This window comes from Indicator indicator, chromosome 3, assembly GCF_027791375.1.
Source record: "Indicator indicator isolate 239-I01 chromosome 3, UM_Iind_1.1, whole genome shotgun sequence".
In the NCBI taxonomy this organism is placed as follows: domain Eukaryota; kingdom Metazoa; phylum Chordata; class Aves; order Piciformes; family Indicatoridae; genus Indicator; species Indicator indicator.
The window spans coordinates 1,158,491-1,179,820 of record NC_072012.1 but is presented as its reverse complement, the minus strand read 5'-3'; the positions used below and the strand labels follow the sequence as shown (position 1 = coordinate 1,179,820).

The 21,330-nt window shown below is 44.1% G+C and overlaps 1 protein-coding gene across 1 annotated transcript in view; it reads left to right on the top strand.

The window, feature by feature from the left end:
- The window catches only part of PTPRQ (protein tyrosine phosphatase receptor type Q), a 189,663-nt gene that overhangs the window by 47,836 nt on the left and 120,497 nt on the right, over positions 1–21,330 (top strand). Inside the window, exons 18-25 of the mRNA XM_054399713.1 lie at positions 131–291; positions 2,155–2,266; positions 3,786–4,012; positions 9,629–9,698; positions 12,486–12,685; positions 15,666–15,915; positions 18,263–18,391; positions 19,633–19,779. Coding sequence (XP_054255688.1) covers positions 131–291; positions 2,155–2,266; positions 3,786–4,012; positions 9,629–9,698; positions 12,486–12,685; positions 15,666–15,915; positions 18,263–18,391; positions 19,633–19,779 — 1,296 coding nt within the window. The remainder of the gene's footprint in view (positions 1–130; positions 292–2,154; positions 2,267–3,785; positions 4,013–9,628; positions 9,699–12,485; positions 12,686–15,665; positions 15,916–18,262; positions 18,392–19,632; positions 19,780–21,330) is intronic.

Sequence of the window (21,330 nt, the reverse complement as noted above, 5' to 3'; positions counted from 1 at the left end):
AGGCTGATAGGCAGGGACACTTCAGGTAGTAAGTAAAATGTTCTTGGATGCTTTTTTTATTCAGTTGTAGCCACTACTACATTTGGAAGGAAGGTTATTTCATTTACTGTCTTCCACAATTCTCTTCCAGAACCTGCAAAGCCAGATGGACTTCAATTCTTCAATGTTTCATCACATTCTTTTTCACTGTATTGGAGACTACCCTACGGACATGTAGACAGATTTCACGTGGATCATGCTCCTAATCATGGTTCTGTTGTTATCCTAGATCTTGGAGTTAGGGAGTATCAAGTATGTGCTTTTATTCCAGGGTTTGCATGACCAGCTTTTCCTCATGCACTCTGCTGATGAGAAATTCAAGCTCACCTCCTTAGCTCTTTGATGCAAATAGGAACGTTAAAGCATCACCGAAAAAGTGGTGAGAGCAAACTTCTGCACCCAGAGTCTGCTCGTAACAGCAGGTAGCGAATTCACTTCTTTAAAAGCCTGCTGGAAGGATGCAGCCAGGCATCCAAGGGTTCATGAATAGTTTAACAAAGGAAGGGCAGAGCTATTGAGTAATACAGACTCATTAATTGTGTACTTGCCGGGAAGAGCTGCACTTAAATCATTCATGCCGGCGACGTTTCATGGCTAAGCCATCAAAAAGAAATAGGAGCACTTTTTTTTTTTGCTTCTGGTCTCTGGGAAATAGAATAATATTGACAGAAATGGTGTTTTTTCTGCTTGCTTTGCCTTTGTTCTTTATTGGAGCTGCAAAGATACAGGTATTTGATCTAAATGCTTTCTAGAGAGTGGCTAATCATGTTTATTGCAAAAGTTGGGCTAGCTTAAGGCTCAGGCACTCATGAGATTCCCAGGTTGCTTCTGTGTTTATGCTTGCAAAAAAAGGAATTCTGTGATGCTTCATGTTTACTTTGATAACAATGATGATAGAGGGAAACCTCTAAGGATATACTGGTAGGTGATTCTGTGATAAAATGAATAGTTAATTTTGTTGTTCTTTAATATTCAATGTCATACAAATCCTATGGAACGTAGTTAAATAAGATGTCAACAGACTCTACTGCTGCTGACAGATGTAAGCTACTGTTTTTAAATGCTGTTGTGTTTCTAACAGCTTATGAAGAGATCACTTTCACTCTTAAGGAGTTGGGGCGGGGGGTTTTCTTTTTCCTTTCTTTGCCTTGCCTTACCTCGCCTTGCCTTGCCTTCCTTCACCTCGCCTTGCCTTGCCTTCCTTCACCTTGCCTTGCCTTGCCTTCCTTCACCTTGCCTTCCTTCACCTTGCCTTCCTTCACCTTGCCTTCCTTCACCTTGCCTTCCTTCACCTTGCCTTCCTTCACCTTGCCTTCCTTCACCTTGCCTTCATTCAGCTTGACTTGCCTTGCCTTCCTTCACCTTCCCTCGCCTTCCCTCGCCTTCCCTCGCCTTCCCTCGCCTTCCCTCGCCTTCCCTCGCCTTCCCTCGCCTTCCCTCGCCTTCCCTCGCCTTCCCTCGCCTTCCCTCGCCTTCCCTCGCCTTCCCTCGCCTTCCCTCGCCTTCCCTCCCCTTCCCTCCCCTTCCCTCCCCTTCCCTCCCCTTCCCTCCCCTTCCCTCCCCTTCCCTCCCCTTCCCTCCCCTTCCCTCCCCTTCCCTCCCCTTCCCTCCCCTTCCCTCCCCTTCCCTCCCCTTCCCTCCCCTTCCCTTCCCTCCCCTTCCCTTCCCTTCCCTTCCCTTCCCTCCCCTCCCCTCCCCTTCCCTTCCCTCCCCTTCCCTTCCCTCCCCTTCCCTCCCCTTCCCTTCCCTTCCCTCCCCTTCCCTCCCCTTCCCTCCCCTTCCCTCCCCTTCCCTCCCCTTCCCTGCCCTTCCCTCCCCTTCCCTCCCCTTCCCTCCCCTTCCCTCCCCTTCCCTCCCCTTCCCTCCCCTTCCCTCCCCTTCCCTTCCCTTCCCTTCCCTTCCCTTCCCTTCCCTTCCCTTCCCTTCCCTTCCCTTCCCTTCCCTTCCCTTCCCTTCCCTTCCCTTCCCTTCCCTTCCCTTCCCTTCCCCTCTTTTTTTTCCCATTTTCTCTTTTTTTTTCCCTTTTTCTCTTTTTTTTCCCTTTTTCTCTTTTTTTCCCTTTTTCTTTGTTTTTATGGTTCTTGGTAAAAGTCTTAACCCACTGTCCTGTTTCAGGCTGATTTCTCTAGTACAGTTCCTGGCACAACATACAATGTTACGGTTTCTGCAGTTTCTTCTTCAGTACACAGTTCACCTGCCAGTAGAACAGTGACAACAAACGTGACAAGTGAGTTGTTAATGACTGATGAAAATGTCTTTTTTGTTGTTGTTTTTATTATATGCAGAGCAATGTCTGAGAAATGTTAATTGGTTTTGAACAGCCATTATAATTATTAATCTTCGTAACCATAAAGCAGTACACTGAATCTCAGGTGTTCTATGACAGCATGACGGTTTGTCAGCTAATTTTAAGCAGCAGCTTTGCATGTGAGCTGTGACTGTGTTCATCTATTCCCTTTGCTAGGTAATACATTTTTGAAATAACTTTTGAAGGGTTTAGAAAGCATCAGGGAGAACAATTTGTGAGTTTTTCCCAATCTGCTGTTGTGTCATGTGGTAAATATCCATACTCCACTTTACATGGAGACTTTGGAGAGGTTTCAAAAAACCAACAGCCAATCAAACCTGTTTGGGAAGAGACTTCAGTTTGCTTCTGAATGAGTTTAGGGAAAGGAAAAGAAATTAAGCATGCTGGAATACCTGAAAAGTGAAAATGGCTTTAAACTCTGCTTTGTTCATGAAGATCATAGAATCATAAAATCATAGAATCAGTCAGGGTTGGAAGGGACCACAAGGATCAGCCAGTTCCAATCCCCCTGCCATGGGCAGGGACACCTCACACTACAGCAGGCTGGCCAGAACCTCATCCAGCCTGGCCTCCAGGGATGGGGCCTCAACCACCTCCCTGGACAACCCATTCCAGGCTCTCACCACTCTCAAGGTGAAGAACTTCTTCCTCACATCCAGCCTGAATCTCCCCACTTCCAGCCTTATTCCATTCCCCCCAGTCCTATCACTCCCTGATATCCTAAAAAGTCTCTCCCCAGCTTTCTTGTAGCCCCCTTCAGGTACTGCAAAGCAACAAGAAGGTCACCTCAGAGCCTTCTCTTCTCCAGACTGAACAGCCCCAACTCCCTCAGTCTGTCCTCATAGCAGAGCAGCTCCAGCCCTCTGCTCATCCTGGTGGCCCTTCTCTGGACACCTTCCAGCATGTCTATATCCCTCTTGTAATAGAGGCTCCAGAACTGGATGTAGTACTCCAGGTGGGGTCTCACCAGAGCTGAGCAGAGGGGGAGAATCACCTCTCTTGCCCTGCTGGCCACACTTCTCTTGCTGCAGCCCAGGCTCTGCTTGGCTTTCCGGGCTGCAAATGCACACTGACAGCTCATGTTGAGCTTCTCATCCACCAGCACCCCCAAGTCCCTCTCCTCAGGGCTGTTTTCTAGCCAGTCACTGCCCAATCATGTGTTCCTCCTATAGAGGAATGCTCCTGGTGTTCCAAAAATCGTGGAATCATTTTTGTAACAGGACTCTAGCCAGAAGATAAGCAAAGAAACAATCAAACAAAACCCAACAGCACAAAAGCTTTTTATTGAACAGCACATTAGCATTCAGTTGGTTTGCTAGTTTATGCTTTCAAAGTGTCTCAGTTTTTTTGAAACTTAATTAATAAGTGTTTTCTCTGTGTGTTTATATAAATACTTATGTATAAACTATTCCTTTTATTTTTTATTTTTTTTTTTTAGATCCTGGTCCCCCCATGTTCCTTGCAGGTGAAAGAGTAGGCTCTGCTGGGATTCTGCTATCATGGAATGCACCACTGCATCCAAATGGGAGAATTCTCTCCTATATTGTTAAGCACAGAGAAGTCTGCCCGTGGATGCAAATGGCTTACACACAGGTGGCAGCAAAGCCAGACAGTTTGGAAGTCCTTCTTACCAGCCTTAATCCTGGAACCACTTATGAGATTATGGTAAAAGCTTTACAAATGCCTTTTAGCCTTTTGAATTCCGATTCACTGTAAACTGTGTGAGTTTGTCTTAGGTATATGCAGTGTTTTCTGAAGGCTCCTACTAAGATATTAAAATATTTCAGCAGAGTGGAGCAGAGGGGAAGAATCCCCTCCCTGGCCCTGCTGCCTATGCAGTTGTGACGACCATGCTGACAAGATCTTGTATGTCCACAGCTGCAGAAATTTTTATCCTGCCTCCAGTCATCTATTGAAAAAAAAAAACACAAACCAGCACACAGAAAGTTCAACTACTGTCTGAGAACAGTATTATTGCTTAAACTCTAAGCAGATTAATCTCCTCAAACAAATTACATTTAGAGAATTAATGTTGCAGTTCTGAGTACCTCATGAGCATTTGTGTGGGGTTCACTATTAAATGGGGTTTTGCAAATTCCTTTCCTTGCTCCATATGTGAATCTTCGCTAGGAAAACCATGGGACATATAAAATAATTTGGTTTACTTAGCAATGATTTGACTTTTGTGCTCATATTTATGGGGGCAGGCCTTCCCCCTGCTGATGCCTGAAACATTGATCTTAGACCAGAAGTGGACACAGGGAAGTGACTTGTGATCCAACAATCTCTGTCTAGCAGGGGCCACACAGATTTTCTCATGAGTGAATAAAAGTCTGTTGGCATGCTAAGGGTTGCTGCATTACCTACTGCTTTAGTGGGGTCCTGACCACCTCATCCACAAGCAGCCTCATGGATTTATTAATGACTAAGGTGGAAACACTTTTCCTACCTCACAGATTGGGCCAAAAAACCCCAAAACATTATGTGTTTTCCTTCTCTTGATCAGTGTATTAGGGTTCTTTGGTTAATTTTTGGAGCCTGCTGTGTCATTGCTATTGCTCTTGAGATTTGCATAAGTGAAAATTATCTATTGTTTTAAAGTACCTGGCATGCTCCTGCTGTGAAATTCTGTCTGGTAGACACTTGTGACAGTGCAGTTCAACACAGCTTATGAGCTTTGGATATGGTTTCCATCCCGTTTGATTGCCCAGTTCTAATTTCTCTCCATATAAGAAAAATAAACAAACAAATAAATAGATAGAAGTTAGAAGTGATAATTTGTTCAGTGTTGGAGAGCTATGGAGCTTTGAACTGGTTGAGGCTCCGTCCCTGGAGGTGTTTAAGGCCAGGCTGGATGAGGCTCTGGCCAGCCTGATGTAGTGTGAGGTGTCCCTGTCCATGGTAGGGGGGTTGGAACTGGCTGATCCTTGTGGTCCCTTCCAACCCTGACTGATTCTATGATTCTTTAAGATTGGTTTTCTAAACTTAAATAATTAGTGGTAATATGCTTTAGGGCATAAAAATTAATCCTCCTTTCAAATGTGACCTGCAGCTACTCACATTTTGGATAGTGCTTTGTTATCTGCATAGGGAAGTTGTCCTTTTGAAAGGTTTCCAAGGGTTTGTTTTTTTTTTTTTTTCTGTAGTGGCTCTTTGAGGTAGTGACCTCTAGAAGATAACAGTAAATAGTGCAAGCATTTATTTTGATTTCTCTTCAAAGCTGATCATGTGTAGCTGACACCTTTACTCTTGCAAACTTACCTCCTAGTAACTTTGAGTTGTCTTCAAACTAGAGAAACCTTTGTCTATTTTCGTGCTATTTTTCCTTTCTGGACTGTTTCTATGATACCCACGTTGAGACAAGAGTCAAGAGAGTCCAAGGGAGGGCTAGGAGGGTGCTGAAAGGACTGAAGCACTGCCTGATGAGGAGAGGCTGAGAGCCCTGGGGGTGTTTAGTCTGGACAGGAGAAGACTGAGAGGGGATTTAATAAATGTTTATTGATATCTGAGGGCTGGGGGGTCAAGAGGGAGGGGACAGGCTCTGCTCACTTTGCACCCTGTGATAGGACAAGGGGCAATGGATGGAAACTCCATCACAGGAGGTTCCATCTCAACATGAGGAAGAACTTCTTCACTGGGAGGGTGACAGAACACTGGAACAGGCTGCCCAGAGAGGTTGTGGAGTCTCCTTTTCTGGAGACTTTCAAGCCCTGTGTGACCTGTGCTGGATTCTATGGTCCTGCTCTGGCAGGGGGGTTGGACTGGATGATCTCCAGAGGTCCCTTCCAACTCCTAACATCCTGTGAGCCTGTGATAATAAAATGCCAGTGTTCAGGGGAGGATGTACTTCTAGATTTATTTAATGTGATTTTAATACTGTCAGTATTTTCTGACTGCTTCTCAACTCCAGGTAGCTACCTCAGTTATTGTAATTTACCTTAGTTATTGTAATTACTGCAGACTTCATCAGTGCTTAAGGATTTTTCAAGTCCTTCTCTTGTGACACAGGCTTGGGGTGTTTAGCCTGGAGAAGAGGAGGCTCAGGGAAGACCTCATTGCTGTCTACAACTACCTGAAGGGAGGTTGTAGCCAGGTGGGGGTTGGGCTCTTCTCCCAGGCAGCCAGCAGCAGATCAAGGGGACGCAGTCTCAAGCTGTGCCAGGGGAGGTATAGGCTGCGTATTACAGTCTCACAGTATATCAGAGGTTGGAAGGGACCTCAAGAGATCATCAGGTCCAACCCCCCTGCCAGAGCAGCATCACTTGTTGTAGTCCACACAGGAATGCATCCAGGTAGGTTTTGAAAGTCTCCAGAGGAGACTCCACAACCCCCCTGGACAGCCTATTCCAGGGCTCTGGCACCCTCACTCTAAAGAAGTTTCTCCTCATCTTGAGCTGAAACCTTCCCTGTTCAAGTTTGTCTCCATTGTTCCTTGGCTTATTGCTGTGCACCACCCAAAAGAGCCTGGCCCCCTCCACTTGACACCCACCCCTCAGCTGTTGAGAGACATTGATCAGATCCCCTCTCAGCCTTCTCTTCTCCAGACTAAACAGCCCCAGGGCTCTCAGGCTCTCTTCACAGGGGAGATGTTCAAGTCCCCTAAGCATCCTCCTGGCTCTCCATTGGATTCTCTCCAGCAGGTCTCTGTCTCTCTTGACCTGGGGAGACCAAAACTGAATGTTTTGGAGAAAGTTCTTCACAGATAGAGAGATTTGCCATTGGGTTGTGCTGCCCAGGGAGGTGGTGGAGTCACCATCCCTGGAGATGTTCAAGAGAAGCCTGGATGAGGCACTTAGTGCCATGGTCTGGTTGATTGGATAGGGCTGGGTGATAGGTTGGACTGGAGGATCTTGGAGGTCTCTTCCAACCTGGTTGATTCTATGAAAGTAGGTGGAATTGAGTGGACTCAGGAGATATAACTATACAGGGGGGTTTGTATGGCTTAGGAAGGAGCTGGCCAGTGATAGAGATCTTCCTTCACCATGCAGAGCATGCACTGCACCGGGAAATGGTCACAGGTATATGTATTCCTTTGCATCCTAGGGTAAATCCTCCATGCTACCTCTTATTCCTTTGCTGCAGTTTGTCTGCTGTGGCTTAGTGCTTTTGTTCAAACAAGCTTTACAGTCTCAGTTTAGTCCTGAGAAGTAATTAGAAGATTTTTCTGTCTCACCTGCTGGCTCCTTCCACGCTCTCTGCCCTTCATTATCCCCTGTGTGCTGTCTGTCACTTCTATGATCCACACATGGTTTTGCATATAGAATCATAAAATCATAGATTGGTTTGGGTTGGAAAGGACCTTGAAACTCATCCAGTTCCAACTCCCTGCCTTGGGCAGGGACACCTCCCACCAGCCCAGGTTGCTCAGGGCCTCATCCAGCCTGGCATTGAACACCTCCAGGGAGGAGGCATCCACAGCCTCTGAGCAACCTGTTCCAGTGCCTCACCACCCTCACTGGAAAGAATTTTTTCCTAGTATCCAGTGGAATTCTACCCTCCTGATCTGAAGCCATAGGAGGTCTGAGAGCTGGCAAAGGTGAGAGGAATCTCCAGGCAACGGCAGGTTGGGTTTGGAGAGCAGCCAGGCAGAGAGGGACCTGGGGGTGCTGGTTGACAGCAGCTGAACATGAGCCAGCAGTGTGCCCAGGTGGCCAAGAAGGCTAATGGCATTCTGGCCTGGATCAGCAATAGTGTGGCCAGCAGGAGCAGGAAAGTAATTCTGCCCTGTGTTCAGCACTGGTTAGGCCACATCTGCCCCTTCTTCCCCCAGTTTCCCTCCTGGCTGCACTGTCAGCTTCCTCAGAGCCTCTGCCATGCCTTTGTTCCCTGGCAGTGGCAGCAGGCAGTGACTTTGCCAGCTTTAACCTTGCTGGAGAGCTTTCACTTCACTCCTTCTTTCACACCACCACTGTTGGAATTCTGCATGTTTTACCTGTTGTTGTCTCACTTTTCAAACTGAAGGACTCAGACTTCATTCCTCTTTCTAAGTATTGCATGCCATGGCCTATGTAGTGAGTCAAGAGGTCAGCAAGTCTTGTAATGCAGAGCAAACAGCGCTGCTGCTCTGTTTATCTCCACAGATTCTACCAAAGTCTGAAGGCAGTGCCCTTCTGCAGGAAGACTCTGCTATGATTGTGAGCACTGTGGTACTTCCACCACAAAGTGCATCTGCAGTTCCCTGACCTATTGTCTTTCTGCCAAAAGAGAGGCTGTGCTTGGCTTTCTGTTCTCAGGGAGGTTGAATAGCTCAGGCTATTCTTCAGGAGATCAAGAAATAAAAGGCAATGTGTTTTCCTTTTTGTCCTTTTAAGTTATGAGTAAAATAGGCATGGGAACCCAGTCTGAGGGAATTGTGGTAAGGAAAAGGAGTCTTACTGATGCCATTCTTGCAGGTTTTAGCATAAAAGAGGCACATGAGCAGGCAGTGTGAGCTTGCAGCACAGAAGGCAGCATTGCCAGCAGAGCCAGAGAGGTGATTCTGCCACTTTGCTCTGCTCTGCTGAGACCTCACCTGGAGCACTGTGTGCAGCTCTGGAGCACTCAACACAGGAAGGACATGGACCTGATGGAGAGGGTCCTGAGGAGGGCCACAAAAATGCTCAGGGGTTTGGAGCAGCTCTGCCTCGAGGACAGGCTGAGGGAGCTGGGTGTGTTCAGCCTGGAGAAGAGGAGGCTGCAGGGAGACCTAATAGCAGCCTGCCAGGACCTGAAGGGGGCTACAGGAAGGCTGCAGAGAGACTGTTTGCAAAGGGCTGCAGGGACAGGACGAGGGACAATGGCTTCAAACTAGAGCAGAGCAGATTGAGATTGGATGTGAGGAACAAGTTCTTCACTATGAGGGTGGTGGAACCCTGGACCGGGTTGCCCAGGGAGGTGGTTGAGGCTCCTTCCCTGGAGATATTGAAGGTGAGGCTGGAGGAGGCCCTGGGCAGCCTGATCTAGTTGGGGATGTCCCTGCTGAGTGCAGGGAGGTTGGACAGGATGAGCTTTGGAGGCCCCTTGCAACCCAGCCCATTCTATGAGTCTATGACACAGCCCTTTTAAAGTTTGGATATGCACAGGTGGTTTAATTTCTTACACTGTTTCATCTTTTTTTCCATTTTATAATTTTTTTTCCACATTTAAACATTGTGTCAGTTAAACACTACAGCTACACAAGGCAAGCTGGTTTGTATACGTAGAGTTTAAAAGCTAGAAGGTCAAGCTCTGTGCATCCTTGTCCCTGAAACTGTATCTCCTGTAGATTTTCTCATGTGTCACTTTTTTCTTCCCCCCCTTTAGGTTGCTGCTGAGAACAGTGCTGGTGTTGGAGTGTTCAGTGATCCTTTTCTTTTTCAGACTGCAGAAAGTGGTAATTTATCAGAGTTGCCTATTTATTTATTTTACATTACAGCTGCTCTAATTTGTTCAGGTGAACTGTCCATGGCACGTTTTATACTTGGACAAACTCTGATGAGTTTAAGAGCAAAATCCTAACTATTTTTCTTCTCTCACTCAGTGGAATAGGAACACTTTGTCCTATTTCCTAATAACAGCATTTAAGGTGTGCACCTGCTAGGGTTTTCCTGTGTCAGTTTCTAGGTAGGCTGCTTCCAGAAAGCAAGGTCACAGGCATGCAGAGCTACCTGTCAAGGGGATCCACCTGCTGCAGTACTAGAGGACACTTTGCTGAGGGATCAGCTCGGGTATTTGCTGCTTATATGAAGCCATGGTTACTTACTGAAAGAGGTTCTCCTTCCCCTCTACTGTGTCCTGGTGAGGCCATATCTGGAATATTTGGTTCTGTTCTTGCCCCCTCAGTTCAGGAAGGACCTCAAGAAGGGAATTGCTTGAAAGAGTCCAGTGCAGAGCCACAAAAAAAGATGAAAGGTGTGCAACATCTTCCTTAGGAGAGTTTGAGGGAGCTGAGGGCTCTGTAGCTTGGAGAAGAGGAGGCTGAGAGGTGACCTCATTCCTGTTTATAAAGATGTAAAGGGTGAGTGTCAGGAGGACAGAGCCAGGCTCTGCTTAGTGATGTTCAATGATAGGACAAGGGGCAATGCATGCAAGCTGGAGCAGAGGAGATTCCATGTGAGCGTAAGCAAAAACTTCTTCACTGTGAGAGTGACAGAGCACTGGAACATGCTGCCCAGAGAGGATGTGTGATTCCAAAAAAAGAAACAAAACAAACAAACAAACAAAAACCAAACAACAAAACAGGGCTAAAATGGAAATTTTGATTTGAAGATTTTAAAAATATATATATATATAAATAAATTCTATTTAATGTCTGCATTTGCATAATCTGTATTTGTTTAGTGTTTGTAATCTTTCTGATGTTCCTGAGTGGTTGTGTCTTGGCTGAAAAGCTGGCCAAGTAAACCAAGTAAGCCAAGTTTAAGCAGCCAGTTAAGCCAGAGTAAAATGGTCTCAGAGGAACACAGACCCTGTGCTGCCATGGCAGGGACTGTCCCTCTCTGCTTAGGAATCTTGCTTAATACTTCTACCTGCTCAACTTTTTTGTTTGTTTGTTTTGTTTTTATTTTTTTTAAACTCTTGCTTCAGTTGTTAAAGGAAGTTCAACATTTTGATCAGCAGTTTAAAGCAGGAAAATGAGCCAGAAGATGTAATAGTTTAATTACTTAATGCTGTAGTCTGGGAGGAGGGGGAAGGAGTTGAAAGGTGTGCAAAAGATTCAGCAGGGACTAAATAAGAACTAAGAAGCTAAAAGTGAGACAGCTTGGAGGAGCTGTCTCACTTGCCCTGTGGAAGGTAGGTGATTTGGGATAACTCTTTTCTCCTTAGTATTAAGGCCAGCTACTGCAGGAACTGCTGTTGACTATGCCAGGTAGACAGCATGAAGAGAGTCACAGTGCTCTAGTTGACAGGAGAGTTTTGATAACACATGGAAGCTCCTTTAGATGCTGCATCCCATTCCCTTTGTGCTGTGTTTAACACAGATGCTCTGGCAAAAGGCCCCAGAAACTGCCACTGATATAAAGAATGCCATATTCTGCAGTAAGAGGGAATATTCAAATTAAACAGAGCTACATAAAGCTACCAAAAAATCTACATCCAGCTGAAACGATGACACAGGTAAAGGGAAATGAAATACTCAGAGCTCTCATCTGCTCTTCAACAAAAGTGCGCCACAATTGCCACTTCCAGCATAGTTACGATGAGTTGCTTCTAGGACAATATTTTTCACTTGACAAAACCAATTACTGTATTATTGTGAGAAAGATATAATTCTATTTCTCACTTAAACTAGATCAGAAAAGAGCTGCTTGCATATGAACTACCTTACATGGGTTTGTGTCACAGTACATTAGAGGCTGGAAGGGATCTCCAGAGATCATCCAGTCCAACCCCCCTGCCAGAGCAGGGGCACCCAGAGTAGTCTGCACAGGAATGCATCCAGCTGGGTTTGGAATGTGTCCAGAGCAGGAGACTCCACAACCTCTCTGGGAAGCCTGCTCCAGGGCTCTGGCACCCTCACTGGAAAGAAGTTTCTCCTCATCTTGAGCTGAAATCTTCTCTGTTCAAGTTTGTCTCCATTGTTCCTTGGCTTATTGCTGTGCACCACCCAAAAGAGCCTGGCCCCCTCCCCTTGACACCCACCCCTCAGCTCTTGAGAGACATTGATCAGATCCCCTCTCAGCCTTCTCCAGACTAAACAGCCCCAGGGCTCTCAGTCTCTCTTCACAGGGGAGATGTTCAAGTCCCCTAAGCATCCTCCTGGCTCTCCCTTGGACTCTCTCCAGCAGGTCTCTGTCTCTCTTGACCTGGGGAGCCCAAAACTGGACACAGGATTGCAGGTGTGGTCTGAGCAGGGCAGAGCAGAGGGGGAGAAGAACCTCCCTAGCCCTGCTGGCCACACTTTCCTTGCTGCACCCCAGGCTGCCATTGGCTCTCTTGGCCACAAGAGCACATTGCTGTCCCATGCAGAACTTGCTGTCCATCAGCACTCCAAGGTCTTTCTCTGTGGAGCTGCTTTCCAGCAGGGCAGCCTCTAATTTGTACTGGTGCCTGTGAATGGTTGTTATTTACTTCCCTCAGGTCTTGGAAGGTAGAGATAACATTGTCCAAAAAAAAAAAAAAAAGGGTTTTATGTCTCTTCTGGTATGTCTCACTGCTTTTGTTTTATTTTGTTTTCAAGCTCCAGGCAAAGTCGTGAATCTCACAGTTGAAGCCTTAAATTCTTCAGCTGTAAATCTGATCTGGTTTCTTCCTCGGCAACCAAATGGCAAGATAACAAGTTTCAAGATTGGTGTGAAACATGCAAGAAGTGGAATTGTGGTGAAAGATGTCTTGGTTAAAGTAGAAGACCTTCTGTCTGGGAGGTTACCAGAATGTAATGTAAGTACTATAAACCTTTTAAAGTAGAAATATACTCAAGCCACAGAACACAGTTTGCATTTGGATTTTGAGACATAAAACATTGAAGGTTTCAAAACAATCCCAAAGACTTTACAAACTTAGGCCCAAAGTAGAATGTAAAGGATCAAGGAAAAACTTTCTGTTCAAAATAGTTTAAATGGAATTATTTTTCCTTGAAAAAATTAGATTTATTAAAGTAAAACTGCTAAAAAAACCAAATTTGGCATCTTTTTAAGAGGAAACAATGACATAGATAATTTATTAATTTTTTTTAGCTTTCAGTTTTCACCTTCTTGTTTTTTTTACCATCCAGCATTCAGTTAGAGAAAGTAAGAACTGGTGTTATTGTTTTGGTGAGTGGAGACATATAGTAATGCTTATTTTAGTGTGGAATATAATAATGCTTTTCATCCTTATTCTGAGCAGTGTTATGATGATTACTTGGATGTCAAGTTGCTTTCCCCTCTCCTCTCCTCTCTCCTCTCCTCTCCTCTCTCCTCTCCTCTCCTCTCCTCTCCTCTCCTCTCCTCCTCTCCTCTCCTCTCCTCTCCTCTCTCCTCTCCTCTCTCCTCTCCTCTCTCCTCTCCTCTCCTCTCCTCTCCTCTCCTCTCCTCTCCTCTCCTCTCCTCTCCTCTCCTCTCCTCTCCTCTCCTCTCCTCTCCTCTCCTCCTCTCCTCTCCTCTCCTCTCCTCTCCTCTCCTCTCCTCTCCTCTCCTCTCCTCTCCTCTCCTCTCCTCTCCTCTCCTCTCCTCTCCTCTCCTCTCCTCTCCTCTCCTCTCCTCTCCTCTCCTCTCCTCTCCTCTCCTCTCCTCTCCTCTCCTCTCCTCTCCTCTCCTCTCCCCTCCTCTCCCTCCCCTCCCTCCCCTCCCCTCCCCTCCCCTCCCCTCCCCTCCCCTCCCCTCCCCCTCCCCTCCCCTCCCCTCCCCTCCCCTCCCCTCCCCTCCCCTCCCCTCCCCTCCCCTCCCCTCCCCCCTCCCCTCCCCCTCCCCCCTCCCCTCCCCCCCTCCCCTCCCCTCCCCTCCCCTCCCCTCCCCTCCCTCCCCCTCCCCTCCCCTCCCCTCCCCTCCCCTCCCCTCCCCCTCCCCTCCCCTCCCCTCTCCCTCCCTCCTCCCTCCTCCCTCCCTCTCCTCTCCTCTCCTCTCCTCTCCTCTCCTCCCTCTCCTCTCCTCTCCTCTCCTCCCTCTCCTCTCCTCTCCTCTCCTCTCCTCTCCTCTCCTCTCCTCCCTCTCCTCTCCCTCCTCTCCTCTCCTCTCCTCTCCTCTCCCTCCTCTCCTCTCCTCCCTCTCCTCTCCTCTCCTCTCCCCTCCCCTCCCCTCCCCTCCCCTCCCCTCCCCTCCCCTCCCCTCCCCTCCCCTCCCCTCCCCTCCCCCCCTCCCCTCCCTCCCCTCCCCTCCCCTCCCCTCCCCTCCCCCCCCTCCCTCCCCTCCCCTCCCCCCTCCCCTCCCCTCCCCTCCCTCCCTTCCCCTCCCCTCCCCTCCCTCCCCTCTCCTCTCCTCTCCTCTCCTCTCCTCTCCTCTCCTCTCCTCTCCTCTCCTCTCCTCTCCTCTCCTCTCCTCTCCTCTCCTCTCCTCTCCTCTCCTCTCCTCTCCTCTCCTCTCCCCTCCCCTCCTCTACCCTCCCCTCCCCTCCCCCAAGTGAGGGAGGACGACCTCACTAGGGGACTTCGTTTTTTTGTTGTTAAGGTAGAGACTGAACGCTGAAAAGTAGAATCTAGGAATAACTCAATGAATCCTAGGGAGCTGCTTCAGTTCAGTCACATCATAGATCTTTGGGGATGAGGCAGGGGACCTATAACAGTGCCACTGCCAGGATGTATTGGCCATGTGAAATAGTGAAATGATGAATCAGATTTGGAGGCTGAAGCATAAAAAGAAACAATTTGGGCGAATTTTATTTCACAGGTGATCTGCTATTTTAATTTTTGTATTTATTTATTTTCTTTTGTATTTTTTTAAATTTTATTTTATTTTTCATTTTATTTTATTTTATGTTATTTTATGTTATTTTATTTTATTTTATTATTTTAACTTATTTTATTATTTTAGGTTAAGTATTTTATTTTATTATTTCATTTCTTGCTTTTATTAATTTATTTTATTTTGCTTATTTTATTATTTCATTTTGTTGTTTTATTTTATTATATTTAATTTATTTAATTTTATTATTTTAGTTTATTAATTAATTTATGTTATTAATTTATTTTATTTATTTAATGTTAGAATTTTTAAATTTTACTTAATTATTTTATTATATTGCATTTATTTTATTTTATTGTTTTATTTATTTTATTACATTGTATTTATTTTTTTCACTGCTTTTATTTTATTTTATTGCATATTATTTTTTTTTTATTATTTTAAGTATTTTATTTTATTATTTTATTTTAGGTATTTTATTATTTTATTTCATTACTTATTTGTTTTATTTATTTATTTTATTTTACGTGTTTCATTTTCTAATTTTTTATTTTATTATTTTGGATTTGTTTTACTTTATTATTTATTTATTTTATTACATTGTAATTATTTTATTTCAGTGCTTTTATTTTTTTTATTTTATTGCTTTTCATTTTTATTTGATTTTATTATTTTAAGTATTTTTACTTATTTTATAATTTTATTTATTTTATTTAATAATTTTATTATATTTCAATGATTTTTTATTATTTTATTTTATTCATTTTATTACAATTTATATATTTTATTTCACTGCTTTTATTTTATTTTATATTTTATTTCATTTTCTTATTTTAAGTATTTTAATTTATTATTTAATTTTAGTTTATTGCATTTCTTTTATTATTTCTTTATATTGTGTTTTTTGTATTTTATTGTACTGTTTTTATTTTGTTTCATTGGTTTTATTTCATTTCATTATTTTATTTCTTTTTTATCTCTATATACTTACAATCTGTTCTTCTAAATGCAGCTTTATCGCATTTTGCATTTTGTCTTGATAGGATAACAGTGAATCATTTCTGTGGAGCACTACCACTCCTTCATCAACTTTTGGCAAGTCCACAGTTCCTTCACAGGCTACAGTTACCATGAGTCCAGAGGCACCAAGTCAGATGAGCTCTGTGTGGAATGAGCCAATTAGTTTTGTGATAACTAACCTGAGGCCATACACCACCTACCTTTTTGAAGTGTCTGCAGTTACCACTGAAGCAGGCTACATCGACAGCGCAATTGTCAGAACACCAGAATCTGGTATGTGCTGCTTCCAAATGGAGACTAAGTTCTCAGAGTTATATGAAAATTATGGAAGTATGAGTTCGAGGTTGTAGAATCACAGAATCATGGACAGAATTGTGAGGGTTGGAAGGGACCACAAGGATCATAGGATCATAGAATCATAGGATCATAGAATCAGTCAGGGGTGGAAGGGACCTCAAGGATTATAGAATCATAGAATAGAATCATAGAATCAGTCAGGGTTGGAAGGGACCTCAAGGATCATAGAATCAGTCAGGGTTGGAAGGGACCATAAGGATCATCCAATTCCAACCCCCTGCCATGGGCAGGGACACCTCATACTACAGCAGGCTGGCCAGAGCCTCATCCAGCCTGGCCTTAAACACCTCAAGGGATGGGGCCTCAAACACCTCAAGGGCTGGGGCCTCAAACACCTCCCTGGACAACCCATTCCAGGCTCTCACCACTCTCATGGGGAAGAACTTCTTCCTCACATCCAGTCTGAATCTCCCCACTTCCAGCTTTATTCCATTCCCCCCAGTCCTGTCACTACCTGAGATCCTAAAAAGTCCCTCCCCAGCTTTCTTGTAGCCCCCTTCAGATAGTGGAAGGCCACAAGAAGGTCACCTTGGAGCCTTCTCTTCTCCAGACTGAATAGCAGAGCAACTCCAGCCCTCTGCTCATCCTGGTGGCCCTTCTCTGGACACCTTCCAGCACCTCCAGATCCCTCTTGTAACAGAGACTCCAGAACTGGACACAGTGCTCCAGGTGTGGTCTCAGCAGAGAGGAGCAGAGGGGGAGAATCAGCTCCCTTGCCCCCTTCAGATACTGTAAGGCCACAATAAGGTCTCCTCAGAGCCTTCTCTTCCCCAGGCTGGATAGTCCCAACTCTTTCAATCTGTCCTCGAGTCCTTATGTTGTAAAATCCTTCAATCTGAACCCATCTTTATCTGTATCACCCTCTTGTATTGACATGATTACTTGATTTTACCCAATGGAGTCAGCTGAAAGTGTATGGAACTGTCAATGCATCTGGTACAGTAGAGGGATTAGGAGCTCAGTTACTACTAAAAATCAAAACCACCAAATCATGCTCAGGACAGAAGAAATATTATTTAAATTTGAGAACTACAATTAATGGCACAATGGAAGGAGAATTAAAAATACAGTTGAGGAGAAAAGGTGTTGCTCCCCAGAAAGGCTGTGGAGTCTCTTTCTCTGGAGAATTTCAAGCCCTGTCTGGATGTGTACCTGTGTGACCTTTGCTGGATTCCATGGTTATGTGGTCCTGCTCTGGCAGGGGGTTGGACCTAGTGCTGTTTAGTCTGGAGAGGAGAAGACTGAGAGGGGTTTTAATAAATGTTTATTACTATCTGAGGGCTGGGAGTCAAGAGGGAGGGGACAGGCTCTGCTCAGTTGCACCCTGGGATAGGACAAGGGGCAATGGATGGAAACTCTGGTACAGGAGGTTCCACCTCAACATGAGGAGGAACTTCTTCACTGTGAGGGTCCCAGAGCACTGGAAGAGGCTGCCCAGAGAGTTTGTGGAGTCTTCTTCTCTGGAGACGTTCCACACCCATCTGGATGTGTTCCTGTGTGACCTGTGCTGGATTCTATGGTTCTGCTCTGGCAGGAGGGTTGGACTTGATGATCTCCAGAGGTCCCTTCCAATCCCTGACATCCTGTGAGCCTCTGAACATAGCATTCAACAAGTGTGTATTGTGTACACTTAAAGCTCATTTGCCTTTGTAGAAAAAATTAGTAGTATAAGTAATATAAATTATTATTATATATAATATATTATTATACATAATATTATTTATATATAATTATTATATGAATTACTATTAATTATAAGTTACTAATATATAGTGTATATTAATAATATATTATTTACATTATATTACATATAATATTAATAATATTGCATATATTATTTATTAATTATATGTATCATGTATATATTATATTAATAAAAATATCTTAAAATTATATATATTATTTGTATATATACATAATAAATATATTTTAATATATAAAAATAAATAGATTTAAATATATAATATTAGTAATAAATCTCTAAATATACATTCATATATTTTAGAAATATATTTATTAATATAAATATATTAATAACATGTATAAATAAATATATGTTATTAATATATAGTATAATATTAATATATATTATAGGAATATCTAAAAAGAGAACGTTCTAATGAGATGTGCTTTTAATGTAGCATCCCTTCAAGAATATTTAATGTTTCTCTTTAAAATGGATTGCCTGGCTCTTGGAAATCCTAATATGAATTATTTTATGTTCAAGGACTTTTTTTTTCTCCTTTTCATCTTTCTTTTCAAGTTCCAGAAGATCCACCACAAAACTTTGCCAAGAGCAACATTACAGCAAAGTCTTTCTCGGTGATGTGGGAGCCACCAACCATAGTCACAGGGAAGTTCAGCTACAGAGTTGAGCTGTATGGACCATCTGGTAAGGTTTGAAGTGATGGTTGTGTTTGGCTTTAGTTTTTTTTTTTTTTTTTCTCGTTATTTCCTTCCACTTGTATTCTTAGTGTCCCTAGAATGAGTATTTGAAAGCAGTGCTCTGAATCCCTGTTACTATCAGACTTTTTGTTAGATTTGTGGTTGCTTTTAGGGGGGAAATCTGTTGATCCTGAGGAACAGTACACAATTAAATTCACTGTTCTCAGAGTGGAGGAAGCCAGCTTTCCTCACTCTTTCAGGGCAGCTGAAATTCAGTGTTTATGTAGCCAGCTCATCCTTTATCTTACCTTGACTCTTGGATTTTTTTCTTCTTTTTCTTCTCCTTTCTATTTTCTACTGTTTTCTGAGGGATATTTCATTCTTGTGTAACACACAATCAAGTGTATGAGTCTGCTGTGGTGCTTTTGTTGTTCTTTATGAATTCAGACATAGAATCATAGAATAGTTTGGGTTGGAAGGGACTTCCAAAGGTCGTCTAGTCCAAACTCCCTGCAGTGAGCAGGGGCATCCTTCATCAGATCAGGTTGCCCAGGGCCACCTCCAGCCTCACCTTCAATATCTCCAGGGAAGGAGCCTCAACCACCTCCCTGGGAAACCTGTGCCAGTGTTCCACCACCTTCGTAGTAAAGAACATCCTTCTAACATTCGACCTAAATCTGCTCTTCTCTCTCTCATTTCAAACTGTTGTCCCTCACCCTGTCACTGCAGGCCTTTGCAAACAGTCCCTCTGCAGCCTTCTTGTAGGTCCCCTTCAGGTACTGGAAGGTCTCTATTATGTCTCTCTGGAGCCTTCTCTTCTCTGGGCTGAACAACCCCAACTCCCTCATAGGATGGTATGTAACTGCCTGTACTTAAGTAAGAAGTTAATGAACTGTATACTAATTGCACCACCCAGGAAAAGCAATAGAAATTAATTTATAAAGCAAGAAAACCCCTTCCTTTTAAACCTCATACTTTCTTGAGATGGCTTTTTCGGTTGCTTAGGGTTTTTTTGTTTTGTTTTGGGTTTTTTTGTGTGGTTTTTTTTTTTTTTTGGGGGGGGGGGGGGGGGGTTGTGGGTTTTTTTTTCCCCAGACATTCAGTATTACTCCCAGTGAAGCTGATGCCAAATTAGTTTTTTGGGTTTTTTTTAACAAATAAATTTGGGTTTTCATTGTTGACCGTCTTGGAAAGCAGCTGGAGACTGTTTTCATTTTTGAGCTAGAATCTCTTCATTTTTCATTCCAGGTCATATTCTGGAAAACAGTACAAAAGATCAGAAGTTTCTATTTAGTAACCTGGTGCCTTTTACAACCTATGATGTGTATGTCAGTGCTGAAACAAGTGCTGGAGTTGGGCCAAAGTCTAACCTTACAGTTTTCACTCCTTCAGATGGTAAGTAAGCATACAGACATGGAGTGAATGGGCTGTACATGATAAATGCTTTCAGTTTTCTCTGCAGAGAAAAAAAAAAAAAAACAGGAGTGTGTTGAAGAGAGGTAAGAGAACAAGAGAGGTATGGAAAGCTAATTGGGTGAAATCTATTTTGACAATCGATTAATCTATTTGTCTCCAGTGTATACTACTATCACTAAACGTACTTACTATCAGAAGCCTCCAGAGATTGCAGTTTTTGCCTGGAAGCAAGTGGTTGTGTTTGGATACTGTCATGAAGTTGCAGATCTCTCCTTTCGCCATTAGATGGCAGCAAGTGGAAAAGAAAGAATCAGAATCATAGACTCACAGAATCATAGAATCACAGAATTATAGAATCATAGAATTCCAGAATCATAGAATCATAGAATCAATCAGGGTTGGAAGGGACCACAAGGATCATCCAGTTCCAACCCCCCTGCCATGGGCAGGGACACCTCACACTACATCAGCCTGGCCAGAGCCTCATCCAGCCTGGCCTTAAACACCTCCAGGGATGGGGCCTCAACGACCTCCCTGGACAACCCATTCCAGGCTCTCACCACTCTCAAGGTAAAGAACTTCTTGCTTACATTCAGCCTGAATCTCCCCACTTCCAGCTTTGTTCCATTCCCCCCCAGTCCTGTCACTCCCTGAGATCCTAAAAAGTCCCTCCCCAGCTTTCTTGTAGCTCCCTTCAGATACTGGAAGGCCACAAGAAGGTCAGCCTGTTTAGGCCTAATGTCAGGGTAAAAAGGAGGGAGAGTGGGAGGGTGGGGGTACTCCAGACATGGCCAGCCAGAAACCAGCCTAGCAAGGCGGTGGGGAAAGATAAAGCCCTGGGGTTTTTGGTCAACCCCAGCTGGGGAGAAGGGAAGTGTTGGGGTTTTGATCTGGTGTGAAGGAATTTGTGTGCTGAGTTTAAACTGGGGATTTCTTTGACCCTTGTGTGCTTTGCCGTTGTCACCACTATGCTTTGCAGCTGGTGTAGTGTATGAGTTGCTTTTCCATTTAAACTCGTTGGTGTAGTATATGAGTTGCCTTTCCATTTAAACTCGTTGGTGTAGTATATGAGTTGCTTTTGCATTTAAACTTTCCATGACTATCCAATCCATTGGTGTGAGCCTTATTGTTTTGCCCCTTTTGGAGCAATAGAGCAATCTGTCCCACTCTAAACTGGAACAGCTTTTGATGTATTTAGTATTTAGCATTTAAGTTTTCATTTTCAATGTACTTAATATTCCCCCCAGGAAGCTAGCCAAGAGCTAGCTAGCCAAGCTAGCAGTGCAGCTATCTTGATGTAGATGATCTGTGGATCTGACCATAGTCATACATGTGGTACCTGTGTCCAAAACATATGTGCATATTTTTAGAACTGTAATTTGTTTGCTAATTAAAAAAAAACAAACGAAAAAAGAACCCCCAAAAAACCAAACCCCACCACCTGAAGTAGCTCTCTATCTGCACAGAAGCAGCTGAAAAGATAAGGATGTGACATTGATTGGCTGTCTGGTTTGCTTTGTGCACAGTGCT